The sequence below is a fragment of the Haliaeetus albicilla genome, chromosome 8 (assembly GCF_947461875.1).
Source record: "Haliaeetus albicilla chromosome 8, bHalAlb1.1, whole genome shotgun sequence".
In the NCBI taxonomy this organism is placed as follows: domain Eukaryota; kingdom Metazoa; phylum Chordata; class Aves; order Accipitriformes; family Accipitridae; genus Haliaeetus; species Haliaeetus albicilla.
The window spans coordinates 15,591,852-15,607,864 of record NC_091490.1 but is presented as its reverse complement, the minus strand read 5'-3'; the positions used below and the strand labels follow the sequence as shown (position 1 = coordinate 15,607,864).

The 16,013-nt window shown below is 39.0% G+C and overlaps 1 protein-coding gene across 27 annotated transcripts in view; it reads right to left on the bottom strand.

Moving 5' to 3' along the window:
• The window catches only part of ADGRL2 (adhesion G protein-coupled receptor L2), a 393,866-nt gene that overhangs the window by 33,869 nt on the left and 343,984 nt on the right, over nt 1-16,013 (bottom strand). For all 27 annotated transcript variants that reach the window (XM_069789051.1, XM_069789052.1, XM_069789066.1 and 24 more), the window contains 4 exons: nt 10,524-11,324; nt 2,440-2,736; nt 1,790-1,893; nt 764-949 (listed from right to left, as the gene is read on the bottom strand). In XM_069789051.1, the coding sequence (XP_069645152.1) occupies nt 764-949; nt 1,790-1,893; nt 2,440-2,736; nt 10,524-11,324 (1,388 nt within the window). The remainder of the gene's footprint in view (nt 1-763; nt 950-1,789; nt 1,894-2,439; nt 2,737-10,523; nt 11,325-16,013) is intronic.

The window sequence follows — 16,013 nt, the reverse complement described above, 5'->3', positions numbered from 1 at the left end:
AAGAGCCGTGAGGGATTGTAAATAAAACTAGTGCCAAAATAACAGAGGAGTGCATGGAGCGCTCTCTCTAAAGGAGGCTGAAAAAATGTTTAATTTGTAGCTTGTTTACTAAGCTGACGCAAGGAAGAGGCTGAGAAATACAGCATTTCCTCTGAGCAAAAGAGAACTGGTAGTAACACTTGTGATTTGTATTTAAACCACAAAGACATATGCTTTCTCTGAAATGTTTCTCTGAATAACATCCCACAGAAAACACTTATTCATGTTATTTAGATATGCGTATTAAGGCATTTTTATAAAGATCAATTATAAGTGATGTTGGCATCTTTAAAAGGCTAAGAAAGTGCTATTATTCTGCAGGAAGTCAGATTAAAATAAAACCCTGCACCTACGGAGAATCCCACTGATTTTATTACATGTTCAGGGTTAAAAGGATCACTGCATAAACACGCTGATTTGTTACAGAATTTCTGTGAGCTAATGCCCATTTCCCTCACACTAGTTATAATGCATTCCAGATTTTAATAAGGGACACAGCTATGTATTTTAGGACCAGTCAACTATTGTGAATTATATCTTATTCCCTAAAGAAGGTAATTGCAACCTTCCACTGTGTATTTACTGCTGTTTTCTCTTACATGTTTATTCCAGAACTATAAGCACACGGGAACAAAGTATAGATTAATATTTCTGAAAGGAAAAAAATAAAAAAAAACAAGGGCAAAGGTTATCCCAGCAGGAGGAGGTGACAGGAGGTGCGTACCTTGTTATAACTCCTTCCAGCAGAGTCTTTTTCACTGGGCCGCAGTTCCTGCAGCTGAGCATCCAAAATGTCCACGAGCTGCTCCATCAGCCTCACTGATGAACTAACATCGCCAGCGAAGACTGGTCCTTTGGTGTGTTTAGCCAGTTCATTGGCCAGACTAGCAGCATTTTCTCCACTTCTGATCTGAAATGACAATTTACATTATCTCAGCAGGGTCCCTTGTTCTGCTTGCGGCTCCTAATTCCAACTCCCCGTGTACCTTTGTTGTGGTGAAATAACTATTTGCACATACATTGAAATCTGCAACTAATTGAGACCAATAACGTTCTCGTTATCTCAGAAGATTAAAGGTTCTTAGATCTGCGACACACAAAAGCAGTTCTTAACAGCCATCAAAACCAGAAATCAGACTGGGACTTTTGGGCTAGATCTTCTATTCATCCTCACTTTTATTCTACTGCCATTATCAGACAGCAAGAAATCTATTTGTTCATACTAGTGCTTGAGGCATTTGAAAGTCAAGTAGCCCGGTACTGACAACAAATTATCCAGTTTTCATAAACTTAGTAAATCTCAGTAGGGAGGGAAAACACAGAAAGTGGTGCTGCGCTCTAATCATACTGTTATTAATACACTCAGACAAAAATCTATTTATTACAGTATAATTTTTCCTGAACCAAAAACCTTGCTGTATACCACAGTTTTTGCTGCAAGATTTATAATATTTGATTTATTAAGCAAATATAGCTTTTGTTTTTTGAACACCAGCAAAGCTACTTAGTTTTAAGTAGCGATGAAAACACATAACCCCAGATTCAATACAAGAACTTAGAGGCAGAGCGTACCAAAACACACATGTGAACCTAACTGTTGGCCAATGCTTTGCACACAAAGTACACATAACTCCTTCTACTTTAAATGAACACAGAGTAATAAAGACAGCTTCAAAAACCTGAATTATTAATGCTCAGAGTTAAAATCCTTAATCACTGGTGTACCCCAGATTAAAAGGTTTCCACCAACCTTCTGAGCCAGCTGATTTACCCAGTGTGAAGTGCAGTTGCTAAGATCAGGGCCTTTGGGGTTCCACGTTCCCGTTAAGACCACGCAGAGATACGAGGCAGTTCCTATAACAGATGTAGAAAACTACAGTGAAATGGAAACCATTTTTCTGCATGCATTCAGGATATCGGCTACATTGTGCTCCTAAGCAATGTTAAATTCTGAATGCCGCTAATGCCGATAGTTGACAATAATTGACAAAAACGTAAGGAAATAATGTAGATTACAAAGAGCAATAAAAAAGTCAGTGAAAAGTACCAGACGTTTTCTGCAAACAAACAAAAAGCCCTTGATTTTTCCTGGAGCTCATCCAGAGGGGAGCTCATAATGAGAAAGGCAGCTGTAAGCATATTTCACAACAGTCCTCAAGCAAAGCCCTAAAATTTGACCTGGATTCCCAACAGCGCATGCGCAATGTAATTCTGTGGCTATGCTCGAATGCCGTTTGCAGATTAAAACTTGACCATTGCCTGTAGATACTGCATTCTCCAAGTAACAAAAAATTGTGTGACAGACAGCTGGAGATTAAAAAAAAAAAATCACCATGAGAGAGTGGCACATTGCTTTTGAAACGTCTGCTTGAAATCAAGATATATTTTCAAAGGCAATACCTCGTGTTCCTTTGGGGCAAGGGCGTTCAACCATCATTCCTCTTTGTGTCTGAGGCCAGCTAATCCCCCTGGCCTCAGTCGGTTCACAGAATCTCTCTGGCAAAGGGAAAAAACTTGTCACGGGAGGAATTTTGGTTGTGGAAATGGGTGGCGGTGGCTTGGGTCCTCTGCTTCCTTCCTTTGTTCCTCCAGCTAATGTTGTGCTTATAGGACCTTTCTGTGATGTAGTGCTAGTGGTTGACACTGTGGTTTTGTATAGCTCTGCTGAAGAAGTTATTGTCACTGCTGTGGTAGGCACTGCACAGAGAAAATTAGAGTAATAATAAAGTAAATGATTTCAGAAATATAAAAAAACCCCCTTCTTTAAATGTTATTTATGTGGTTTTAAAGGACTCTCTGGTGTCTCCTTTCTTTTATCTTAAAATTACTCTTTTCTTATTGCTATTCTGGGTGCTTACGATATAACTTTGATTTATTTTTTTTTTACTCCCAGCTCATACCAGTATGATGTTTCAGCACATTCTCCAAATAATCTCTTCCGTAACAAAAATTGATAGCTACATTTCTAAAGGCTGAAAGGCAGTACTAGTGAGTTATCAGTACATAACAAACACGCTCAAAGCAATTAAAGATTACTTAATCACTTTTGCAGAAGGAATAACTCCACAGAGAGAATCATTCGAATCAGCGTGCCATAAACAACGCAGTCCAGTTTTAACAACAAAGTCAGTGGGCTGTAACTAACGAGACCATTTTAAAAAAACAGACCCCAAAACTTCAAGTCACCCACTACACACCTTCCAGGAAAATAATTACGATAACATCTTCCTACTCGGCAGTCATTCTGCTTGAGAGAGCTGCAGCATGCCCGATTAGCTCCGAACAGAAGCAGCGCCTAGCATGTACGTGGTGTTCTCGTGTTTAAACATTTCAGGCCTTAACAACCTTTTTGGATAAAGCAGGTATGAAGACACAACTCGTTCAAGCCAGTGGCAAGTGCCCAGTTTAATCTTTTCTGAAACACTAGGATCGGCTTAGGCCAAATGACTTCTGCCTGGGACTTGCAGCTGCTCCCTCCACCGACCCGGCTGGGAACGCAGCGCTGGAACCGCTGCGGTACAGCCCAACCCACGCCACCGTTTGAGGCTTTGGAGAGACAGTACTAGTTAATGCTAGCGGAGATAACAGACCAGAATTCCTGTTCGTCACCTTCAAATGTATGTTGAGCAACGGCTGAAACGATGCAAGCGAGCAAAGTAACTGAAACAGTTACCCTCAATTATTTCCAAATCTTCGCTGTGTGTCCACAGTGCTTTATAGGCGCATAAAAGCACAGATCCTTGTGCTGGGAATAAATAACCTCATATCAAGTATTTTTAAAATCCTAACTGATACAGAAATAAATGAAGCTAATTTTAGGATTAACTTCAGTGGATAAAGTGGCTTTTTTCTTTCTTTTTTTCTTCTTCTGCTAGGCCCTTGTACTCTGACTTACTGGACAATGCATCCTCTCTAAATTAAATCATAAACAAAAACCAAAATAAGAGCTGCCTCACTTTCTTTCAGCAGATGGTTTTTAAGTTAGTGTTTTGAATAAGATTAACTTTCAGTAGTTTGGCAGATAACAATTACTTCGCAATCCTTTTTCAAATATATTTCAGTTATAACAAATTAGGAGTCTCAAATACGAATTCATCTTTTTATTTTCATACGAATTTTGAGTGGAGTTTTTGAACATCACGTTCTGTTTTTAAAGACTAAATGCGAAGATGTGCTTTTCATCCCTCTCTTGCTCACAAACGGGAAATTTCTTCGGAGGCTGTATTCTCTTCAGTCTCATTCTTGGCTGCTTGAATACAGTCTGTGTAATTGTGCTGAATTTGTGGCGTAGCCAGCTACTATGAAACCTACTGAAATCCTTGGATCTGTTCTGGAAGTGCTTGCCTGACATCTTGTGAAACTGCTGTAATTTTCTTTTGATTACAATGCATCCAGCCTTCTAGTGCTTTCCCAATTAACATTTGTCAAAAGCATTTGCAATCACTTGCAGAAGTGTCAGGCAACGCCTGCTGAATCAGGTCCTGGGCAACGGGGAACTGGTGGGGACTGAGAATGATGCAGGGGACAACCAATTATTACTACCCATTCCCTAACACATTGTGCTAATTAGTACATATTTAATCACTGAAATGTGTATTAACATTATTGCAATTACTACTCAAAACCTATAATGTTTAGGACAGCTCTGTCTCGGGAGCAAAATATCACTGTAGGACTTCATAACAACGCTCTGAAGTTCAGCAGTGAGGTAACAATTTTCAGAACATATTTTGTGCTGCACCCTGAGGTAAAATATCCCGCTGTCATTACGCAACTTTAGGTAGAACAATTTTAATGCTATCCATTAACAACAATTTCAAAGCATACCACCTATGATTCAAAAATGACCTGCACAGCCTAGTAGAAGCACATAGTTTAGAAATATAATCTCACATTTTAGGAGAAAGACTTCAAACCACCTCTCTCACAAAACTGAAAAAAATACAGATAATTTCTAAGAGATTGACTCTTGAATTAAATTTATAAAAAGGAGAAGTCAGTATATTTAAGAATGTACCAGGGAACTTCAGACAGTGCTGGAAGTCTGGGAAAGAAGAAGGCTGAAAAATAAGAAATGACCGAACGCATCACTTTAATGAATACATCCAGCTTTTAGAAGGCAGATCACTTTGTTTTTAATGACCTGTTGGGGAACTTAATCTGCAAGGCCGTCCTCCTGAGCTGCAAAAAGACACATGATAGCTACCACCACCTGATGTGTCTTGTTCTGAAAGCTGAAGGTGATGGCATCTGCGGGCTCCCATGCACTGTCTTGCGGAGAGCTTTACCAATATAAGGTAATGGCAGTGATGATTAATATGCCCCAACTAAGAAGAACAACAAACTCCATGTCGAGGTTATTAACCTATTGTTCCAAGCAGCGTGGGTGAGCTTCTACAAAGCTGAAGATACATCATTTTTGCCCAACACCAAAAAAGCTGCTTTTACAATGCAAGATTCTATTTTGGACTTTTTGACTAGGCTTGACATGCCGAGGAAAAACCCAAAACCTCCTTCTGCCTTCTTCCTGTTTTTTTTTTAAGAATAGGTGTGTCTTCTCAGCTGAAGACAGTCTTTGTAAAATTAAAAAAAAATAAGAAAAGAGCAGTAAGAAGTAAATCCAAAGACTCAAGTTGAGTGTAATTACATTTGTTTCATGTAGTTCCTAACAGCTGATTTAAACAGTTATGCATGCTATCTGTTTCTAAAAATGAAGACACCACTGGAGTAAAACTTAACACCTGTTCAACAGTGTGATGACTATAAAAAACCTAACACAATTGCCTAGGACAGCAGGGGAATAGTAACTTTGCTTCCCCAACTGACAGTGAAGAGTAGATTCACTGAAGGCACACAAGCTATCTAGTACTCTTTGCCAACAGGTTTCTATTCTAAGCAGGCATAAAATAAGTTTTAAAATAAACCAACCAAGCCAAAACAAAAAAATCCCCACCCAAAATACAATTCTGACCTTATATCAACACAAAATTGTGTTGAAATGCCCAGATGATGTGCCACTTCTGAAAATAATAATGGTTCCATTTTCATCTCCGCCATCTAGGTAATTTTAGAAATCAGCTGCATGGATTTTTCAGTTAAACATATGCTCCTATAGGTCAGGTATTTCAGTGTATTCGGACACGTGAAAATCTATGTGCCCGCCTTCATATTCCAAAGGTGTCATATGCTGTGCTGCCGTGTAAAGCAACGGAGATCAGAAACCTGTGCAAATCCAGATTTCCCTGCCTTCTGCTTATTACCGCTGTGTGCCTGTTTTCATGCTTCAGTGACTAGCAGGGAAATCACTAAGACTCACTTAATTACCTATAGGTTCCAGCTATTATGCTAGCCAGTATTCTGTTGACCCTGCCAAATCCCGTTTAGTTGAAAGCAAAATGTTTATACAGCCATTTATAAATTTATACCCTGAAAATGATAACAAATACGCCACAGAATTAGCAAAATACCTATGATCAGGAAATGTACTATCTGGTCCCCATTATGTTGTCTTTACTTGTACAACCACTCTTTTATCAATCTGTAATGTATCAGATTCGATATAATAGTAAAGAACTAATTTACTTAACAATTTGCTGCATGACTTCATTGTAGATTCTTTGTGTTACAAAGATTTAGTTGCACTATTTTCCTATTATTTCAAGCCCTCGGTGATAGTACTCTCCAAGTTTCTGCTCTGTCCACACTCACAACATCCATATTTTCCTGCAGTCATCCAATAAAACTTAATGATGGGTATCACGGTACAAAAGGGGAGGCAACTTCAGTTTGAACAGTTTGCACAGTTAGCGCAAATTGGGATGAGTGTGGATGAAATCTCTTCCTAACGCACTAACACAGAACAAAAGGATTTATCTTCTTTTTGTTACCAAGGAAACCTTACAATGCAATGCTCATATTCACTTTTTAGGGGGAAAATTCCCTTCATTCTTCCTCATCTTTTAACTTAAAATTCCTTTAAAAATTCCTATTTCAGTGAGGATTCATTTGGTCCCTTGGATACCTCCTTTAGAAAGAATGTAACAGGACATATCCACTGAATATATCAAGGATATAAGAACTCCGGTTTGTTTCAAATTTTTCATAGTGCTTTTTGCAGGGCCTGATATATTTTGTTTCTAAACTAAGGTTTTGATTTTTAAATGTAATTTTCACACTTAACCTTAGAAAATGTGCTCTTCTGCAGTATCCTGAGCAGTACTTGTCAGCTGTAGCTCTGAAAGCCATTTGTACATCTATGCACTATAATTCCCATGAGAAGAGAGAAGGAAAAACAACACATGAAGAATGAGGTTAAGGGGGGAGCTCTACGGGCAGCAGACCCCATTGTCAGGGTAAAACAGTAGCCTGGCTGCAGCATCTGCAGTTCAGAAGTCTGAAGAGTTCTCCTGAAGATTAAGAAAATAAGGAGACGGGCAGCACATAACATGGACAGTTGCAAGAGTAGAAAATGGCGTAGGTTTGCAGCAAGGGCAAGGTCAACATTAGGTTAATTATAGTGGTATTTCAGAGGTTTCAATAGGCAGATTTAAAAATCAAAGAAACAAGAGAGAGAAAAAAAGGCAGGTTTGGGGTCATGGATGAGTCCAAGATTTTGGCCCTGGGAGCAAACGTAAATCCTTGAGCTCAAAAGTGTGGCTCAAATGTGACAAATTCATCTTTCATGTAGGAAGAAAGACTGCTGTTTTTGAAGCACTCAGCAGTTGGAAGTTATGGTGTAGACGGGAACTGATAGCCAAGACAGATAGACAGGACAAAAAAAGAATCAGTGTGTGTCTATATATCATTATTGCTCCCACGGCAACAGAGGGAACACAGATTGCCGAGTTTCCCACAATGGCCCCAAGTTAACCATTCGAACAGAAAAGGCCACGACTTCCAATTTTGAGGCATTGACCTTGTGACACCATTAAATTCTTGATATTAAAGTACCGTTGCAAAAGACACTAAAATAAAGTTCTTGTGTTAGGCGACTTAAAGAATGTTATCCTAACATCTATGTCTTTGAGTAGATGATTAAGAAATCTGAGTCAACCACAAAAAACCCAAACCAAATCAGAACAAAAGAAACACAAAAATGCCCTTCATCAATGTGCTGAAAATCTGATCTAATTCCATGAGAGAGAAAAAAATCCAGATGCGTATTACACATATAGATCCTTTAACTGTGTAACTATAGAAGGACTGATCTTCAATTTATACAAACTTCATGCTGAAACAAAGAGGAACTGAGAATATAATACAAATACAGTATAAACTGTACAGAATCTCTTCTTGGTTTTACAGCAGTACGTCTCGAAGACAATCATATTAGATAATTTTTCCTTTAATTCAGTAGTCTTTAACTACAGGAAATTGGCTTAGGCAAAAGAGGAAATGAACTGAAACATATTCTTAGGTCTGCTATGTACAGATCCATACAAAACTAAATATTGGCTTTACATAAGGAAAAATACTGTTTCTGAATATATGCATCACATATTCAAATAAACCTAGTGTCTTCATGTGGTTTCTAAAAAAGGCCATAATCAAAATATACTTACAGATGTCATAATGCATTTAAAACCCAAACTCACAAATCACTCGAAAATATTCCTTCTCTGTCTTCACAGGTGAATGAGCAAAGAGCTTAGATGAGAGGCAAGCACCGTGCAGTGTGCCCTGGACCCCTTCTCATCTTGGTCTGGTTGGAATAAACTGTTTCCCCCCCCGCCTTGCATGCCAGCAAGGAGGAGCATGAAGCGGTGCTGATGGATGCCCAGATCTCTTTCTGGTATTTGACGGGATGTGGCCAGCACATGTACTGGAACTTAGGATCTTGGAGACTCATAATAAAAACATGAAATGTCTTACGGGAGACCTTTGGTGGTTTCCTAAAGCAACGGAAGGATTCCACAAAGCCTTTTCTTCGTTCCCTGCTCTGCCTTAACACTCTTCCTTCAATGCAATGATTTAAAGATTAGCTTTTGCCTCGTTCACGGCAGCTGCCTGAACTGTGAAAGCTACTTAGAGCCTGCACCTCCATTTTCTCCTCTTACTATTGAAGGTTTGGAGAATTTAAAATGCATCTTCATCTCAGTTAAACCGAATGAAAAGTGACACGCATGAGAATGTATGAAAATGAAAGCTTTAATTTTTTTCTAATTGCATAGGTGGCTATGTCTCCGCTAAGAGCAGACCCAAAGCCTCCCTGAGGAATGGCCTAGCTTGACGTACAGAGAGCAAAGCTTGCCAGGACGGCTGCCCTCGCAGCCAGAACGCAGTCCCCGAACACCTGGAACCTGCCTGAGCCTGGCCATGAGTTGCCAGGGAGGTCTGTGGGAGACAGACGGGACAGATCGTCACTTGGCAAAATGTCACCCTGGAGATCGCTAATGCATTGGTTCTAAACTGCCCCGTTCCGCTGCATCTTATGTACTTTTGTACCTGGAAAAGCTGTATGTATGTTGATGTAACTGTGTGTACGCTACATAGTCAGCACTGCTGTGCATGAATCAGCTTCGCTGAAGCAGGATAGCTACTTTGCTTGTGGGGAAGCTTTAATTACTACTTTTTTGAAGTAGAAAAAATTGCTGCTAAATACGCATACCAGTTAGATGAGAGAAGTGAAGTTATTACCTCCATTGCTAAAGCAGCTTATCAACAGCCTGTTCCCTGCTGCATGCATCTTCTGCCACAAAGCATTTCTCTTGGTATTTACTCTCCTCTGCTGATGTTAATAAGTGGCTATGCCTGTTCACATCATTTTTAGGGATTTCTGAGACCTAGAGACCCTCGTTTTTCTTTCCTCTTTTGGCAGTTAGTGTCTTTGCTTTTAGGTAGTTGTTCTAACTTCAAGCGAGCTGAATTGCAATTGTAAGGGACTTACCGAGAAACCTACTAAAAAGATGTCGGGTAATCTTGTCTAACCCGGCATTAGAAACTGTGAAAAGAGGGTTGCGGAAAAATATTTATGCTCGGTATTGCACATTAACCCCATACATCTCCTCTGGGACCTCCCAGCACACATCACTCTCAACTGCTGGCGCCAGGAAGTTAAAAGGTCTGCATGTATGTTGTAATCAATTCCGAAGTCAGGTAACACCGAACGGATGGGAACAGGCTTCTGGCTCAGCGTGAACGAACTCAAACTCAGTTTAGCTATAGAAGTCAAACTGACTGATGGTATAAAGTAAATAAACAATTCCCCAACTCATTCTCTAAAACAGAAAAGCTAAACACTTGTAAAAAAAAAAAAAAAAAGAAAATCACAAGCCTGTAAACGAAATAAAGTAATTCTACTTCTCTTCACAGGTTCTGCAAATTTGTCTTGCACCACTGTAAAGCTGTACTGCTCAGCACAGCGCAGACAAACAACCCCTCCTTGCCTTTCCGCCAAGAGCTAAGTCTAAGACCAAAGACAGCGCACCGTAGTTATCTCAATGCAAGTACAAAGAGTTTAAAAATGAGAAAAACCAAATTCTTACCTTGGGCAGGATCAGGCGGGCCAAACTCCAAAGAATACCGCAGAATGAAGTTGTTATTCCACACGTACAGCTGGTTGTCTCTGGGGTTGTAATCCACTGCAGCAATGTACTGGTACTGGTTGGGGAAAGGAATGTCCACGTGCTCACCTCGGCTTAACCTGGTGTTGTAGATGTAATCGATGGCGTTCTTGCCGGTCTCGCTCTCATTGTCCTGATACACTGACCGCACTACGTACAGGACACCACATATCATGAAAGCATTGGATGCTGCCCGTTTGTCGTATGTCGTTTCCCAGGTGGCTTCGAAACGCAGGGTGTAGGGGTTCAGCTGGCTAATTACTATCATCCCATTGTTTTGCTCCGTAGCATAAATTACCCATAAGCCATTTTCATCAACTGCCAAGTCAATATCAGTCTTTCCTCCCCATCGGTATGGAGAGGTGTCATGATAATTAGCGTAATTGATTATGGCCTCACCACTCTTAATTCTAGTCCTCAAGTCGAATTTTACTATGTTCCTAGTTCTTTCCTTGTTAAAAAAGACAGCGCCATCATACACCACAAATCCAGTACCATCCACTCGATTTGGGAGTTTATACGTCGTCTGCTGGCGTCCATTTTGGAAGTCCTCTAAAGAAGCGTATTCTATCAAAGTATCGGTGCGATATGGAGTCCATGGCATGAAGTATATTTTATCTGCAGCCTGGAGAGGATCTTTGCACCAAGAACCTGCTTTTTGTTCAGCTTCATATAAATACGGTGAATCCACAATTGCTTTCAACGTCCCCGGGCAAACAAAAACTAACAGTCACAGAGAGAAGTAAGACAAGAATTACGTCAAATTAAGACTGTCTCATAATAAAAAGAGAAAAAAAAAAAGAAAAAAAAAAGGTAGGTAAATCATAATGACTGTGTCAGGAAGAAAAAAAATCAATTTAATTGGCACTAGATTATACCTTATGTTATAATTAATGCAATTGTCACCCTTTATCATCCACTTTTCTTAAAGTTACCACGTTCTTGCTGTACCAGTATGGAAAGTGGATGGGAACTGTTTTCACTAGTACAGACCAAGGCTCAATGGCATACACAGACAGCTGAAAATGTAGAGCTACTCTTGCATTTTCGTCTTAGACTTTTAGTGAGTACGCATTAACGCTCCAGAGCTTTTAACTGGTGTGCAGCAGTGCGCTAGGTCATTTCAGTCCAAAAAAAATCACATCGACTTGTTTAGAACTTTAAGAAGTGGTGAGGCTGAAAAAGGAGGTGCCTCGATTAAAAATAAAGGAACAAAACAAATCATCAGGTATATAGAGAAAGCAATTAGGAGCAGAGAAAACAAAACACAACCAAAGCAATGAATGAAACAGACCAGGAAACCCTGTAACCATGGCATGCTATGGAGAGGGTTCTGGAAGCCAGGCAAGATGACACTTGATTAACAAGAATTTACCCAAGGGTGAGAGAAAGAGAGGGAAAGAAAGACAAAGAGAAAGGGAGAGAAAAAAGCAAGGGAGTCTTCCCTCCAGCCCAAGTATTTCAGACACTATACCCCGCCACCTACTTTAAGCAGCCAAGTCACTTTATTGCAAACAGTCGACTTCTTTATGAGGTGTACTTATGAGATCCTGCTGATTATCATAATATAAGAGTGTTGTGGGGAGGGGAAGGGAAGAGGTTAACATCCATAAGGCACATAACAAGGAGCTGGGGTTTGGACTGTATACGTTATTTACCTTTTTGCTCCACTTCTATTTTAAGCATCGGAAGAAAAATAAAAAAGTGCAAGGAAAAAAGAAAGAAGATTAACATAAATTGACTATTAATCTAAAGATTAAATTAGTAACAGACGCTAAATATAGGGAGAATAAGAACTGCACTATATTGGATAAAGAGAAACAGACAACAGGAAAACCTAGCAGGAGAGAGATTCTACGGTTACACAAGTGAACATGGAACAATCATTTTAGTAGATTAAGGAGGCAATACAGCTATGTTGGCATGTAGTTTCACTTAGTGAACCTGAATAAATAATGAATGACTTTACTAATGCATGCTATACATACTCTTCTTCTTCTCAAAGTACAATGCTATCAAGTCGTTTTTTAAGTGACACAGTAATTTATCATATATGTGCGAGTGCACATATATATATATGTTTTATATTAATGAGGTAATTATAAAGCCAAAATGCAGTTTATTAATTATATAGGTTTGTATGTGTGCTTATTAAACCTTCCCCCATCTTTGCCCCAGACATCCCTCTGCTTTTCTTTCTTATAAAGAAAGCAGCTTGCACCCTTTAGCTCTCCTTAGGCTTTATTTTATTTGTTTTCCTGAATGTTAATCTTGAGAACTTTTGTCACTTCTTAGTCTATAACTGCAAAATCAGACTAGAAGGAATAAGCAAAAACATCTAGAAAAAAGAAGCAAAAGCACAGTAAGCAAGAGGAAAAGAGAAGAAAAAATTAACATTTAGCTCATTCAGATATTCTCCAGCATCATCGATTAAGCCCGAAACAGCAAGCTAGTATGCAAGGACAGTCATACTAAGTGTTTAAAACAAACATCCATCCCGCCACCGTACACGGAAAATATAAACCAAACCTGATTAACAAAGTTATATTACTATAGCAATTCTTCCCCACGGAAGTTTCAAGGAACATATTACAGGACGACATATAGCTGAAGTCCAGCTAGTAAATACCTTTCCAATAATTATTTGCAATAAAATCTATTTCATATACTCAGTAGCCTTTGAAGTACGCTCCCTTAGTTTCATAAAATGACCTAGAAAATGACAGATGTACCAATCTGTGTAACAGTAGCTGCTGATACCAAGGAAGTGTATCAAAACTATTTGCACAGCTATTACATTTCCAGTGTTACGGTATTATCCTGAAGAATATATTTGTATGTTTCATATAAAGTTTTGGATTTTCAGTCTCATTTAACAAAATTACGTATGATTCTTTTGAAAGAATGGTATTGGCTGAGCTGATCTAGTGTTTCTTCAGGGAACAATTCCAAAACTTTATGGGGGACTAGAGGGGGTTAATATTCTCAAAATGAGCAGTTGTTTTCCTAGCCTTTGTTCATTTATACGTCTTTAGGTAAAATACTTGTTTTTCTGCAATTTGTCATTCTTGAGCTACCCGAATAAACAGAAGATGTATTCTGAGGTGAATTCCTGGGTTTCAGAATCAGTGTTAATGACTTTCAGATGATTCTGTCTGTGAACTTTTATGCATGAGTTTATTCCTCGCCAGAAAGCAATATTGATATTGTACCTGCTTAGAATTAGTAATAAGAGAGGGGGAAAAAAGATAGGGATAACTAAAATCATTACTGGCATATCTGCTCTGCGTGCATTGGTGTACAGCTGTACATTTTTCAGGGACAGATGGGCTTACTGAAATAAACAAATGCTGCAAAGTCCAATCAATACAGAGAGAGAATAAAACACTTAACAACTCTTTCTACTGAATTCCTGAGCCCAAAAAAGGTTTAAAATAAAAATGCACAGATGTACAAAATGGTACTTTTGATGTTCTTCTTTATAAAAGGGCTGACTTCTGTTATTCAGTCAAAGTGTCAACATACATTGTGCAGCATAATTGAGAGAAATGTCAAGTACGGTACTCTCAATTTCTTTGTAATTTAATCAATAACACTCTTATTTTGGGACAAAGCAATGCCTATCAAATTTGTCTAGAATTTTAGTTTTATTTGAGATTCAACTGAGTACCTCAATACGTTTATATTTTTTGTCTACACTTGGAGATGCAAAGAAGAAAGCTTTTCATTAGGTACTTTCTTATGAGGGCGATGAATACAGAACCCGGAGAAAGCTCAATCAATATGTATGATCAGCAAAGCAGCTATGTATTTCTGGAGGCCAGCAAGACATAGAGGAGCTCATAAACTGCATTTTGTACAAGGGTGACACCAACTCCAGCGTGTTAAGAACTCCCAACTTTTTCCACAAAACCTGGTATGATTGCTATTTGTAATCCCTCATGGACTAAAAGGTGCCACAGTGAGACATAGCAAATTTTGCAGTCTTGCAGTAACTGCAGATGAGGTTCAGAAAAAGTAAGAACCATAACTGAACTTTGGTTAGAAGTGTTGCGATCACTAAAACTGTCCCTTCCTAGACCCACAAAAGCCTATCCCGCCTTCCTAACAAGTCTCTTATGCTGGGACAGCTGCTATTTGCAAACCTAATGATTCCAGTTATTCCGTACGTTTAGACATGGAGCACTGGAACAAGTAAGGGAGAAAAAAATTAGACTTGATAACCGGAGTTTATCAGGTGTCAAAAAAAGAGACTTGGAAAAATACCAGGATAGGCTTTGTGGGACAGGGAAGAAAGATGGTCAACAATCAAAATGACTACTGAAGCACAATGTGGTTTGAAATCAAACTTCAAAACTTATTTTAGTAACTGGCAACCTTTTTGATGACTGCTGGTAATGACAGATGATGCCTCGTACAGGTCTGGAATTGGGAATAGTGTCATCACTGTACATGCTGCAGTTGACAAACTCCAGAACTTACAGACTTCGAAAGACAAGAAGTATCCAGAATCCTGAGTTACGATAGACACAGAATTACATAATTCAAAGGGCAGGCCAATGCAATTGACAGTAAACAAAAATAAACATTTTAAAAGTAGAATAGCTACATGTTAGAGTACAGGGTAGGCCGCGCTGTGGCACTATACTTCTGAAAACTGGAAAAGAAAAGATTCCTGTAGATAGCAATACAGAATCGGTAGAACATATCGACACTTCTCTTCCTAAAACAGCATAAAAAATCATGTTTGAACATTATTTGCATTACACTTTTCTCTACGAGCTAGCCTACTGGAACTGGAAACGTAACCTCTTGTCATTTGACTGACCTCATGGTTTGGAATCAGATGCACTGCCCTCTTTCTGAAAATTTGGGAATGAAAATAGTGCTAAAGTAAAGGTGATCTTTGTGGAACAAAACTTTGGTTAGATTGGGGTAAAACATCACTCCTCAAAAGTGGCACGAGAAGAACAGTTACCACAAGCCACCGATACTACACACAGGAGGAATGGTACTAGGGATCACTGTATGCAGTAGGCTTCCAATCCTACAAATGGTACAGAAAAAAAAAATCAGCAAGCAACCATTTCACAATGACACAGCAGAAATGAAGAAAAAATAGATGATCTGTGTTTGGCCTTTAACAACAGTGAAGGTTCAATGTGGTGAAGCAGTACAGAGTAGTATTTCAGTTTAAGAAGTCTAAATTTTGAAATTGTGCAGGGAACAGTATGGACAGTTTTGACATAGCTTTGCTTATGCCAGAACTCATTTCCCTCCTTTTTGGATATATACTGTCACCACAGTGTTTTTGCATCTCAGACTTGGCCTGTTCCCTGTACCAACAGAAAATGTGACTTTGGTTAAGGATTACTGCAGATCAAGAAATTCACGCTTAATAATAACTTAAGG